Consider the following 12,950-nt stretch of genomic DNA (forward strand, 5'->3'; position numbering starts at 1 on the left):
TTACAAACTTTCCTCACATATTTATAGAGAATAGGATGAGAATGCTCTAAGTTAATATAAAGTTACAATATATGCACATATATCCTTCTAAAGTTGTAATCTTGAAAAATCTTTATATCGGCGGTCACCCCCCACCCCCTACCGTCGTCTGGTTGTTTTTGTTTGAACTTGATACTACGTACGAACATTTACTGAGGTAGTAGGTGAGTGAGTTTCTAATAAATTGCAAAACTCTATATTACCTCTAAACCGGTTTGTTTGTGATTTAATTGTGTGTTTTCTAATAAATTGCAGCGTTTGGGATAGAGCTAGAGAATGAGTTTAAAAGGAGATACAGATAGACTAAGCAGTTTGCCAGATGATCTTATTCATGAAATCCTTGCTTTGAGGCATCAAACAAGTAATTCAAAAAAGTGTTTTGTCATCCAGATGGAGGTATATCTGGACTTCAATGCCCCATCTCACTTTCTCAACTGAAGATTTCACTACGTTGCCAAAGTTTTCCAAATTTATTACCAAGTTTTTATCTGGTCGCGACAATCACACGGATGTGAATTCAATGAAGCTCAGTTTCCGTGGAAAGGCGAGCCAGACATTTGTTAAAAAGATTTTGAATTATGCAATCTCTCACAATGTTCAGCAACTGAATGTCGTATGCATGCCTGAGAAGGATATGAAAGTTCCTCTTTCTCTGTTTAGTTCCCAGTCTCTCAAACATCTCAATCTGACCATGCAAGTCAGCAAAGGTTCTTGGTATCGTTATAATGGTTATTTGGTGTCAACTTGGGAACTACCAATGTTAACAACATTGGAACTTGAGTATGTTACTTTGCGTGATGACAACTGCATTAATGTTTTCTCAAAATGTGCAAACCTGAAGAATCTCACATTAAAGAACTTGAGGACAGCTGGACCGAATGGCTTCAGCATTTGTCATCCGCGTCTGTCTAATCTCACACTTGAGCATAACTACTATGATTTGGAGGTTGTCGATGTGGTTGCACCTCAACTTCAAAATCTCACTATCAAATTCTTTCATGCAAAGTATGTGGTTTTTGCACCCGCCCTTTCCTCCTTACACTACAAAGGTAGTAGTGCTATGGACCTGTCTACCAAGAGCTTCCCTTCGTTGGAAAAGGCGAATATTTGTGTTTGCTTTCCAGATTATCAAGATGCTCATAAAATCCTTCATCTACTTCAGCAGCTTCACAATGTCCACATCCTTAAACTTAACTTGGAAGTCGTCGAGGTATTATCATATTATACCATTATCATTATTTATAAATTATAGATGTGTACATATATGATTTTCGTTTGCAAATCGTTATGCAGATTATGTCTTCATCTGTGGAACTTGTGTTACCTCAACCTTCTCCGTTTGTGAACTTAAAGAGGCTAAGTATTTACCCAGAAGGAAAATACTGGCCAGAGAATGCACCCCACAAAGTGGCTATGTCTTCTCAACTCAAAAGCTATCTTCTAGATGGTTCTCCAAAGTGCACATACACAATCGTCTTACGCGAGGTATTGTTAATATGTAACTTAAATATTTGACTAGAATAAGGCATAATAAGCATATTTTTGCTTTTCTTATCATTCAAAGTTAGGAATTTATTTAGTGTTTCCTATGATATCATGCAGGAGATTGTAGCACAGAAGATTATGGAAGAATTAGCGGTGATTTTAGAAAAAGAGAAAATTTATTTTATTTAAGTATTTTAAAAATAGATTGTCATTTGAAAGTCATTGGTAGATTTACATACTTGCCTTTATGTACTGATATTAACAAGTCAAGCATTATACTTTTAGAAGAAAATATTATAATTACAAAAGAAATATTTATTTGTTACAATATTTAATTTGTTATAAATTTTATAGTTTATAAATTGATAAGTATGTTCTGAGGAAAATAATATTACCCTGGAGGGTGAAGAAGCCGGGAATCATAAACCAAAGAAAGTGAATTATGAGGATGTGAGGAGTTGCTGGGAAAATCTCTGTGTGCAGACGAAGCGAAGGAAAGAAACTGTTGATCTCATTATTTCAAAGTTGCAGAGCGTGGAAGAAATACTAGCGAGGCTGCCTGCATCACGCAAGGCTAAGCTTCAACCATCTTTTTATACTCTGCATGCTGAGACCGACATTATCATGACTAAACTAACAGATAGTATAAAGTTCAAGTGTGACGAGACTCTAAGCCGCTTTCATCAACTTGCTACAACATTGGAGTCGTCTTCTTAGTAAATTGATAATTATAATCACAACAGACCAAAAGTTTTTTTTCATTTTGCTCATAATTAAAACGATGAAGTGGATGTTTGGAGATGCGTTTTTGAAACTGTTTATATACCATCTAGCTACCGATTTTACTTTATTTTTTTGGTGAACACTAATTTTATTTAATTAGTTGTAAACAAATAGAATTAAGACTAAATTTTTTACGCTTTGAAGTGAAATTCATATGTGTAACCAGATGAATTATATCGTCATTTATGTTTAGAGCATTTAAAAGCGAAGCAGCTGAATCGCATACGAATTAAAAGTAAATATTTCAACTTCCACCGCAAGCATTTTGCTTAAGTAGTAAAATCAGAATAGACGAGTGAATGAAATAGAGCTTTTTAATAATTAGCGGTTCATCGGTTTAGCAAAGAACACATATACATTTACATTTACAACCCTACACTATTGAATATTTACATTTTAGCCCCTATACTATCTAATACGTAACATATACCAACCAGGGTTGTTATAATATAATACTAGCAAACTCATATATTCAGTGTGGAGGCGCCTGGCAGTATTGACCAGTGCTAGAACCAGCTTCTCAAGCATTGAATATCTGGTTTATGGACCTGTCAACGTTCTACTGACATAATAAATTAGCGTTTGTAGGTTTTTCTATCTGTCAGTAGCACCGGCCCAATGGCAATATAAGATGCTGACAAATATAATGTCAAAGGCTCTCCTGCATGTGGTGATGTTAGGGTAGGCAGTTCCATTAAACACTTTTTAACTTCTAAAAATGCTTTTTCTGCTTTCGCAGTCCACTTGAATAGTGTTTTCTTAAGGCAATTCCTCAGAGTTGACACAAATGGGTAAGATTTAGCCGCGTGATTGATCAAGAATCTGTTTAAAGCAGCAAGCCTTCCATTGAGTGTTTGTACCTCTTTGAGAGAAGAAGGTGAAGGCATGCGAGCCACTGCTTGAACCTTGTCTGGGTTTGCCTTAAAGCCCGCACCCGTGACGATTACGCCCAAATATTTCCCTTCCTGCATCCCAAAGGAACACTTACTAGGATTAAGATTCAAGTTGATCTTTCTTAGAGTACCAAAAGTTTCTTTTATGTCTCGTAACATTTGATCCTCCTCAACACTCTTTATCACCAAATCGTCCATATAAACTTCTAGATTTCACCTGATATGGTACTTAAAGGCTTCATCCATCAAACGCTGATATGCAGCACCCGCGTTTTTCAATTCAAAGGGCATCATCTTGTAACAGAATGTGCCTTGGTCTGTGCGAAATGTTGTTTTGTCATCGTCACCTGTCGCCATGCGGATCTGGTGATAACCTTTGTAGGCATCAAGGAAACATTTAAATTTGAACGGGGCTACTGCATCAACCTTGAGATCAATCCCTGGTAATGAGTAACAGTCATTTGGGCATGCTTTGTTTAGATCTTTAAAATCTATACACATTCGTCATGTTCCGTTACTCTTGGGAACGATGACCGGATTAGCAACCGAAGTCTGGTACTGAATTTCTTGGATGATTCCAGCATTTAACAAGTCTTGAACTTGTTCATTCATGGCTTTGGTCTGCTCAGGACCCATCTTGCGTTTCTTTTGGATAATTGGCGTGAATGCTGGGTTCACCCGCAGCTTGTGCTCCGCAATCCTCCGTGGGACACCAGCCATATCTGCGGGTTGCCAAGCAAATATGTTCATGTTCTTTGTTAACAGTTGTTTCAAAATGTCCTTACTATCTCGTAGATAGCAGGCCCAATTGTTATTGTTTGATTCAAACACTTCTTGTTCAACACCCACTTCTCTGGCTCAGTTCTCTGAACTTGCTTTGATACCTTGCTAGGTTTTGAACTTTCCGTTGTGATGCAGTGACGGTTTATGTGGATGATTGCTACACCGGTGCGGGTCGGAACCCCTACTGCACCATGAGCTGTAGAGGGGTGAGCATTGAAATCACCAATTTCCTCATGCCCTAAGATAATATCATGTTTTGACGCCGCCAGAAAGACCAAGAATTCGACATCTTCAGTTCTTGAATGCGTTCCATCACTAAGTGTGACTGGAAAAGAAATTACCCCTCGCGGGTGCATTAATTCACCCCCAAAACCGGACATAGGTGCGTGAATCGGCTTCAGCCTCACCTTGTCGTCCTCGTCAAGTTGCTCAAAGCATTGTTCATACATTATGTCCGAAGTACTTCCAGTATCAAAAAAAACATAATGTGAACGGTAATGACCTATGAGGGCAGTGATTATCAATGGATTTTTGTTGCAAGGACCTCCTTTGACCCGTGGGAAAATTACGGGTTCATTCTTCCATTCTTCCTCGTCAAATTCTCGCATCTTTCCTCCAATTATGTGCCCTCCTTGAATCATATGAACATTCAAGTCTCTGACCTGCTTTTTAGCCGGGAACTGGTTGTCTTGTGAGGAAGCTTTACCAAACCCTTGTCTCACGTTTTTGACTAAGTGTCCAAGCTTTACAGACTTGATCGCTGCTTCAATTTCACCCTTCAAAGCCAAACGCTCATCCGTGTTATGACCGATGTCATCATGGAACTTGCAGCGTTTCTTGGGGTTGAGGAATGTTCTTTTCATGATTGGCTGGGGCTTTTTGAATTTTACGTTCTTAGTGGTGAGAATTTCCGAGGGAGTATTTGTCAACGGAGTAAAATTGTTGGTAGCTTGTGTTGAGGTACTTGCTTTGTTCTTGTTGCCTATCAGAGACATTGCATCAAATTGTTTTGATGTATCCGTGGAAGGTTGAAGGCTTGACCAAATCGATCCCTTGGCTTATCTATTTTTTCACGGATTCTGAAATTCCACTTTTGGAGTTTGTTTTGGGCTATCAGAACCCAAGGTCTTCTCAGTTCTTGCAAATAGTTTTGCTACATACATTATTTCGTCCCAGGTCTTTGGCATTCCATCTCTACCAGTTAATGTGCAGATCAATGCATTACTCCGCACATTCTTGCGGAAGGATCCCCTCAACATGTTCTAATCCCACTAATAATGAGACTCTCATCGTTAAACCGAGAAATGAAGTCTTCAATAGACTCATTGTCCCGTCTAACGACGTCCAATATCTCAAAAGGATCACGAGTGTGCTTCTTTTGTTGACTAAAGTGCTGAGAGAATTTAGCCACCAAGTCGTCCCAACTCTTGATTTGCCCATCCGGAAATTTCTCAAACCATTCACGCGCTGCCCCAGTTAATGTCAATGCGAACATGTGACACCAGTAGGGGAGGGTCCAACCGCTGACTCCTCCCACATCCACGAAGTTCAACTGGTGATCACTAGGATCTGTCATCCCATTGTATTTTCACATAGACGTTGGAATTTTTGCATTAACTGGGAATGGAGTTGTTGCAATGCGCGTTATAAATTTTGACTTTTCAGCAAAAGCTGCGGGACAGTATGGTTTTGTGAAGTCTTCTTCCGCATCACCGTGGTACTTAGTATAGCGAACTATCGCACGCGGGAGTCTAGTTCCCTCTCGTCGAGGAAGTCTGTTATCTCCGCTGAAATAACTGACAGCACTTGGGCGATATGTTGGATCATAACTTTCATATTCTTCTATGTAGGAGGGCTCATGTATGACCATTCGCGGACGGTCACGCCTCCTCCTTTCAAAATCATCTTCATGAAACCTCTCTGTCTAAAGGCTATTACGCATTTGGCTCCTCCGCATCGTTGTGGGAGGATATGGAGATCTCCTGGGAGACTCATCATAAGCTAAGTACGGGCACGAATTCGCTCTTCACGAACCATGCGCTCATACTCAGCCAAAGCATTTTCTTGCTGGATACGTAACCAATCCTCGGGGGACTGAATTCCTCCAGCTCTGGAGCTATGACGGTTGAGTCTCGCCGACTCGGAATTATCAGATCCGTCTTCCAGACCTAATTCCGTACGGGCCCGGCGAGTTTCCACCGTAACACGTCCTAAGTCACCTGGAGTAGGGCCTCCAGGTGCTTCCGCATCAGTAGTACGTCTAACAGTTGTTGGAGTTTCTGTCGGCCCTTCGAGAAATTGACTCATATCGTTCGAACCAACAAAAAAAAATATCACAGTTCTAACACAAGCACGGATGGCACCAATGAAGAAACACGGAACCTAATCCCTTAAGGGCTTAGGTCCAGTGGGTCCACAGGGTATAGGTCAACTACAGTCCAACTAACGATACGAGTCTAATTTCCCAAAGTCCAGTTACAGAAACCTGCGAAACAACCACCGTGAGCTCGTTACGGGAAGGACAAGAGGGGGGGGGGGTCTTCCCGTAACCACCCTCCGGCGTGAGAATAAGTACAATTCTGGTGGATATAAAGTACTTAAGTATTTAGAGAATGTGTTACCTCATGGAGATTGTGGAGTATTTATAGCCGAATGACGTGGGAATATAACTGGCCCAGCTGTCCCTTTCTAGAAGATGCCCTTGTAACCGCCTAAACACGTGTTCTCATGTAATAGGTTGAACTATGCGACCCATGTGCATGGTTGTAACAACCTAGGCACGTGTCTGTATGTGATAGGACGAGATAAACCTGGCCATGTGCATGGTTGTAACAACCTGGCCAGATGTCCTTCTTCTATTGGCTGAAGGGTCTCGTGCTTTCCAAGAAAGGATCTTGGTAAATCTTCTGGAATGAAGTTGGGTAATCATAGTTGTTCTATGACGTTGCCTTAGGCCTGTGGCCATCATTGCGGGTGGGAACAGTACCCTGCGGATAAATCCTGAGGGCGTCTAGATCCTCCCGCACATAGTCTCTAGGATATAATGTTGTTCTCTCTTTGTCTTGAGTTAGGTGGGTAATTTATATATCACACGGGTGACATATGACGAGGTCCCCTCATACCCGAGGGTGGTATTTAGGGGCATTCGGGTCATTTTGGTACCCTACCTCTATAAATATGTTACTCTAATCAACACATAGTAAGAGCATTCTCAAATCATTCTCCAAATTACGTGAGAAGGTTCTTTATTTTTTAGAGATTGTTAAAAATGGTTGTGAGAGGAGTAGAGAAAAAATGTTACTGTTCATGGTAAAATATAGAGAAACACACTATTTACCTCTATAATTTTTTAATATTTTTGAAAGTGATTGTGAGTGAATGAAAGAGAAAATGCAATGATAAAAGTATAAAAAATGTATTATTTAATTGAAAATGAGAGAGAAAAGATGATTGTTTTAGTGTAATTATAGAGATGGAGAATGGATTGAGAATGCTCTAAGACACTAATTAAGCAGCTGCTAAGAGCCTTTTACTGTTGCTAAGACACCACGTGACAGTGTCGGATCTAGACCAAAATCTCTGGGATAACGTTCAAAAAAATTTTCTATCGTATTTCATACTATGTAAACGAATTTTGTTTTTTTTACCATATTTCATAAAATAACCAAAATTTTTTTTTACCGTATTTCATACAATAACTGAAACTTTTTCTTACTGCATTTCATACAATACCGAATTTTGATTTTGAAAGTTTTCAGACAGTTCGGATATCCGAAATATTTTTTAAATTATTAAATAATAAATATTATTTATAAATTTCGAATTCAAATAATTTTTTGATTTTCGGATAATTTTTCGTCTATTTTGAATATTTTTTGATATTTCGGATAGATAATTTTTGGATATTTTGGGTAATAATAAAGGATATTTCGGATACTTCGAATTTTTTTTGGATATCTCGGACAATTGTTTTGTCATCTAGATGGAGGTATATCTGGACTTCAATGCCCTATCTCACTTTCTCAAGTGAAGATTTCACTACGTTACCAAAGTTCTCCAAATTTGTTACCAAGTTTTTATCTGGCCGCGACAATCACACAGATGTGAATTCAATGAAGCTCAGTTTCCGTGGAAAGGCGAGCCGGACGTTTGTTAAAAAAATTATGAATTATGCAATCTCTCACAATGTCCAGCAACTGAATGTCGTGTGCGTGCCTGAGAATGATATGGGAGTTCCTCTTTCTCTGTTTAGTTCTCAGTCTCTCAAACATCTCAGTTTGACCATGCAAGTCCGCAAAGGTTCTTGGTATCGTTATAATGGTTATTTGGCGTCAACTTGGGAACTACCAATGTTAACAACATTGGAACTTGAGTATGTCACTTTGCGTGATGACAACTGCATTAGTATTTACTCGAAATGTGCAAACCTAAAGAACCTCACATTAAAGAACTTGAGGACAGCTGGACCGAATGGTTTCAGCATTTGTCATCCGCGTCTTCTAATCTCACACTTGAGCATAACTACTTTGATTTGGAGGTTGTCAATGTGGTTGCACCTCAACTTCAAAATCTCACTATCAAATTCTTTCATGCAAAGTATGTGGTTTCTGCACCCGCCCTTTCCTCCTTACACTACAAAGGTAGTAGTGCTATGGACCTGTCTACCAAGGGCTTCCCTTCGTTGGAGAAGGCGAATATTTGTGTTTGCTTTCCAGATTATCAAGATGCTCATAAAATCTTTCATCTACTTCAGCAGCTTCACAATGTCCACATCCTTACACTTAACTTGGAAGTTGTCGAGGTATTATCATATTTATAAATTATAAATCTGTACACATAAATATATGATTTTCGTTTGTAAATTAATCGTTATGCAGATTCTGTCTTCATCTGTGGAACTTGTGTTACCTCAACCTTCTCCGTTTGTGAACTTAAAGAGGCTAAGTATTTACCCATTAAAACAATACTGGCCAGAGAAAGCACCCCACAAAGTGGCTATGTCTTCTCAACTCAAAAGCTATCTTCTAGATGGTTCTCCAAAGTGCACATACACAATCGTCTTACGTGAGGTATTGTTATCATGCTTTACTTATTTAGTTGCAAATATATTTATTGATAGGTAAATATGTAACTTAAATATTTGACTAGAATAAGGCATAATAGGCATATTTTCACTTTGCTTATCATTCAAAGTTAGGAATTTATTTAGTGTTTCCTATGATCTCATGCAGGAGATTGTAGCACAGAAGATTATGGAAGAATTGGCTGTGATGTTAGAGAAAGAGAAGAAGGATAATAATAATAATAATAATAATAATAATAATAATAATACCCTGGAGGGAGAAGAAGCCGGGAATCATAAACCAAAGAAAGTGAAGTATGAGGATGTGAAGAGTTGCTGGGAAAATCTATATGTGCAGACGAAGCGAAGGAAAGAAACTATTGATCTCATTATTTCAAAGTGGAAGAAATACTAGCGAGGCTGCCTGAATCATACAAGGCTAAGATTCAACCATCTTTTTATACTCTGCGTGCTGAGACCGACATTATCATGACTAAACTAACAGATAGTATAAAGTTCAAGTGTGAAGAGACTCTAAGCCGCGTTCATAAACTTGCTACAACATTGGAGTCGTCGTCTTAGTAAATTGATAATTATAATCACAACGGTCCAAAAGTTTTTGTTTTTTTTGTTGCTCATAATTAAAACGATCAAGTGGATTTTTGGAGATGCGTTTTTGAAACTGTTTATATACCATCTAGCTACCGATTTTACTTTATTTTTTTGGTGAACACTAATTTTATTTAATTAGTTGTAAACAAAATAGAATTAAGACTAAATTTTTTTACGCTTTAAAGTGCGATTCATATGTGAAACCAGATGAATTATATCGTCATTTATGTTTGGAGCATTCAAAAGCGAAGCAGCGGAATCACATATGAATTAAAAGTAAATATTTCAACTTCCACCGCAAACATTTTGTTTAAGATAGTAAAAACAGAATAGACGAGTGAATGAAATAAAACTTTTTAATAATTAGTGGTTCATCGATTTAGCAAAGAACACATATACATTTACATTTACAACCCTACACTATTGAATATTTACATTTAGCCCCTATACTATCTAATACCTAACATATACCAACCAGGGCTGTTATAATATAATACTAGCTAACTCATATATTCAGCAACAAACCAACTTTACAATTTACCATGATTCTTGCCAGAAAAAAATATTGTAATTTTGTAACACTAATGATACTTTGAACGATGTTTACTGCTAAAACATGTGTTTGGAAATGAGCTGATTAAAAACTCTTATAAATGGGATTTAATTTGTGCACACCACATGCTCGATGAAATGCCTGTGAGAGAATTTGAGTTAATTTTGGACTTTGTTTCAGTTCTTCTTCAAGGGATGTGATTAATAATGATGCATTGACTTATAATGTACCCAAGGCACATCTCATTTAACCGGAGATTTTCATTTTCCCGAACATCATCGTCGTTAAGCGCATATACGTCGGTCTGGTTTTTCCATTACACCAAGGAGGATTTAATATCCAAACTTGCATCAGTCTTGCAATGTTGTTCACACCCTAATCCTGAAGTAATTAAACAAGGCCAACAAGTACATGCTCAGTTAGTTATTAATGGAATCGACCATGCGGGTCTATTGGGTTCAAGGTTACTTGGAATGTACATACTTTGTGGGAAGTTTAATGATGCCAGGAGTATGTTTCATAGACTTGATTTGCTCTATGCATCACCATGGAATTGGATGATTAGAGGGTTTACAATGATGGGTTGTTTTGACTCTGCAATTTCGGTTTACTTTAAGATGTTGGGATGCGGAACTTGTCCGGATAAGTATACGTTTCCGTATGTGATCAAGGCTTGTGGTCAGTTAAGAGCAGTCGGGTTAGCTAAATCGGTTCATCGTACGGTTCGGATGATGGGTTTTGAGATGGATGTTTATGTCGGTAGCTCGTTGATTAAGCTTTACGCTGAAAATGGTTGCATTGACGATGCACGCCAACTGTTTGATAAAATGCCTCAAAGAGATGATGTACTGTGGAATGTTATTCTTAATGGTTATTTAAAGCACGGGGATTCGAAACATGTATTATTATTAACCAAATGAGAAGTTCGAATACTCGACCAGGGTCGGTGACGTATGCGTGTGTTCTGTCTGCGTGTGCATCTGATGCATATATTAAACTCGGCACACAAATACACGGTCTTCTTATCAAATGTAGACAGGTGGCGGATCCTCAGGTACTCAACACACTAATTGCAGTGTATGCAAAGTGCAAATGGTTGGTTGATGCTAAGGAGTTATTTAGCAGCAAACAAGAACCAGATTCGGTTACATGGAATGTTATAATTGGCGGGCACGTGCAAAATGGACTTATGAATGAAGCTTTAGATTTACTTCGTGAAATGATATTATTTGGAACGAAACCGGATACCATCACATTAGCAATCTTCCTCCCGTCTTTATCCGAGTCTGCATCTATAAACCAAGGGAAAGAGATACATTGTTACATTCTAAGACAAAATGTACATTTGGATGTGTTTTTAAAGAATGCACTTATTGATATGTACTTTAAGTGTCGAGAGGTCGAAATGGCACAGAAAGTCTTCACTTTTAATACTGACATAGATATTGTCATATGCACTGCTATGATATCCGGTTATGTCCTTAACAGGAAGAACTTTAACGCTTTAGAGATCTTTAGATTTTTGCTTGGCAAGAACATGAAACCGAATGCCGTCACACTTCCAAGCTCGTTGCCTGCATGTGCTGGTTTGGCTGATATAAAACTAGGCAAAGAGTTACACAGTCAAATTTTGAAAAACGGGCTTGAAAGAATGTGTCACGTGGGGACCGCAGTGATAGATATGTACGCTAAATGTGGAAGGCTTGATCTTGCACACCGAGTGTTTGCGAAAATGCCTGAAAGGGATTCAGTTTGCTGGAACTCCATGATTACTAGCTTTTGCCAAAACGGTCAACCCGAGAAAGCGGTTGACCTTTTTCATGAAATGGGATCCGAAGGAGCCGTGTACGACTCGGTAAGTATATCATCAGTTCTTTCCGCGTGTGCAAATATACCATTACTCGGGTTTGGAAAAGCAATACATGCGTTCATGACACGAGGCGCATTGAAAACCGACCTCTATGCAGAGAGCGCGCTAATTGACATGTATGCTAAATGTGGAAACTTGGAATATGCAAGAAGTGTTTTCAACACAATGCAGGTTAAAAATGAAGTATCTTGGAATAGTATTATATCCGCTTACGGAAACCACGGTCATCTTCAAGAATGTCTTTTTTTATTCCACCAAATGAAAGAATTAGGATTCCAACCAGATCATGTCACGTTTCTTGCAATAATATCCGCGTGTGATCATACTGGTTTAGTTGATGATGGTTACCATTATTTCAAATCCATGACAGACGATTATGGAATTGAACCGCGTATGGAGCATTACGCGTGCATAATCGATCTGTTTGGCTTCGCGGGTCGGTTAAACGAAGCGTGCAAAGTTTTAAAGTCAATGCCTTTTGACCCGGATGCGGGCGTTTGGGGCACGTTGTTAGGGGCGGCTAGGGTTTATGGGAATGTTGAGCTGGCGGAAACCGCATGCAGTCGTCTTTTTGAGATGGACCCCACGAATTCTGGGTATTATGTTTTGCTTTCTAATGTTCAAGCTGATGCTGGGAAATGGGAAGGTGTTAATAAGACAAGAAATATGATGAAAGTTAGAGGGGTTGAAAAAGTGCCCGGTTATAGTTGGATTGAGGTGAATAATGAGACCCATGTTTTCGGAGCTGCTGACAAGTGTAACCCGAGGTCTGGCGAGATTTATAGTTTGTTGAAGAGTTTCGGTCTGGTGGTTAGGGATGAAGGATATGTGACAGTTGAGAAACACCACAACATGATAGGGTTTTACTGA

The 12,950-nt window shown here is 38.8% G+C and overlaps 1 protein-coding gene and 1 pseudogene across 1 annotated transcript; both read left to right on the forward strand.

Moving 5' to 3' along the window:
- The first annotated feature begins 8,400 nt into the window (after window positions 1-8,400).
- Window positions 8,401-9,114, forward strand: LOC143547063 (uncharacterized). The gene is made up of 3 exons (XM_077038574.1): window positions 8,401-8,784; window positions 8,861-9,052; window positions 9,103-9,114. Exons 1-3 carry the CDS (start codon window positions 8,401-8,403, stop codon window positions 9,112-9,114), a joined length of 588 nt encoding a protein of 195 aa, XP_076894689.1.
- A 1,049-nt stretch (window positions 9,115-10,163) lies between these two features.
- Window positions 10,164-12,950, forward strand: LOC143547055 (pentatricopeptide repeat-containing protein At4g21300 pseudogene; annotated as a pseudogene).

Source organism: Bidens hawaiensis, unplaced genomic scaffold, assembly GCF_021521415.1.
Source record: "Bidens hawaiensis isolate Kalapana, Puna unplaced genomic scaffold, B.hawaiensis_p1.1 tig00014593_1, whole genome shotgun sequence".
In the NCBI taxonomy this organism is placed as follows: Eukaryota; Viridiplantae; Streptophyta; class Magnoliopsida; order Asterales; family Asteraceae; genus Bidens; species Bidens hawaiensis.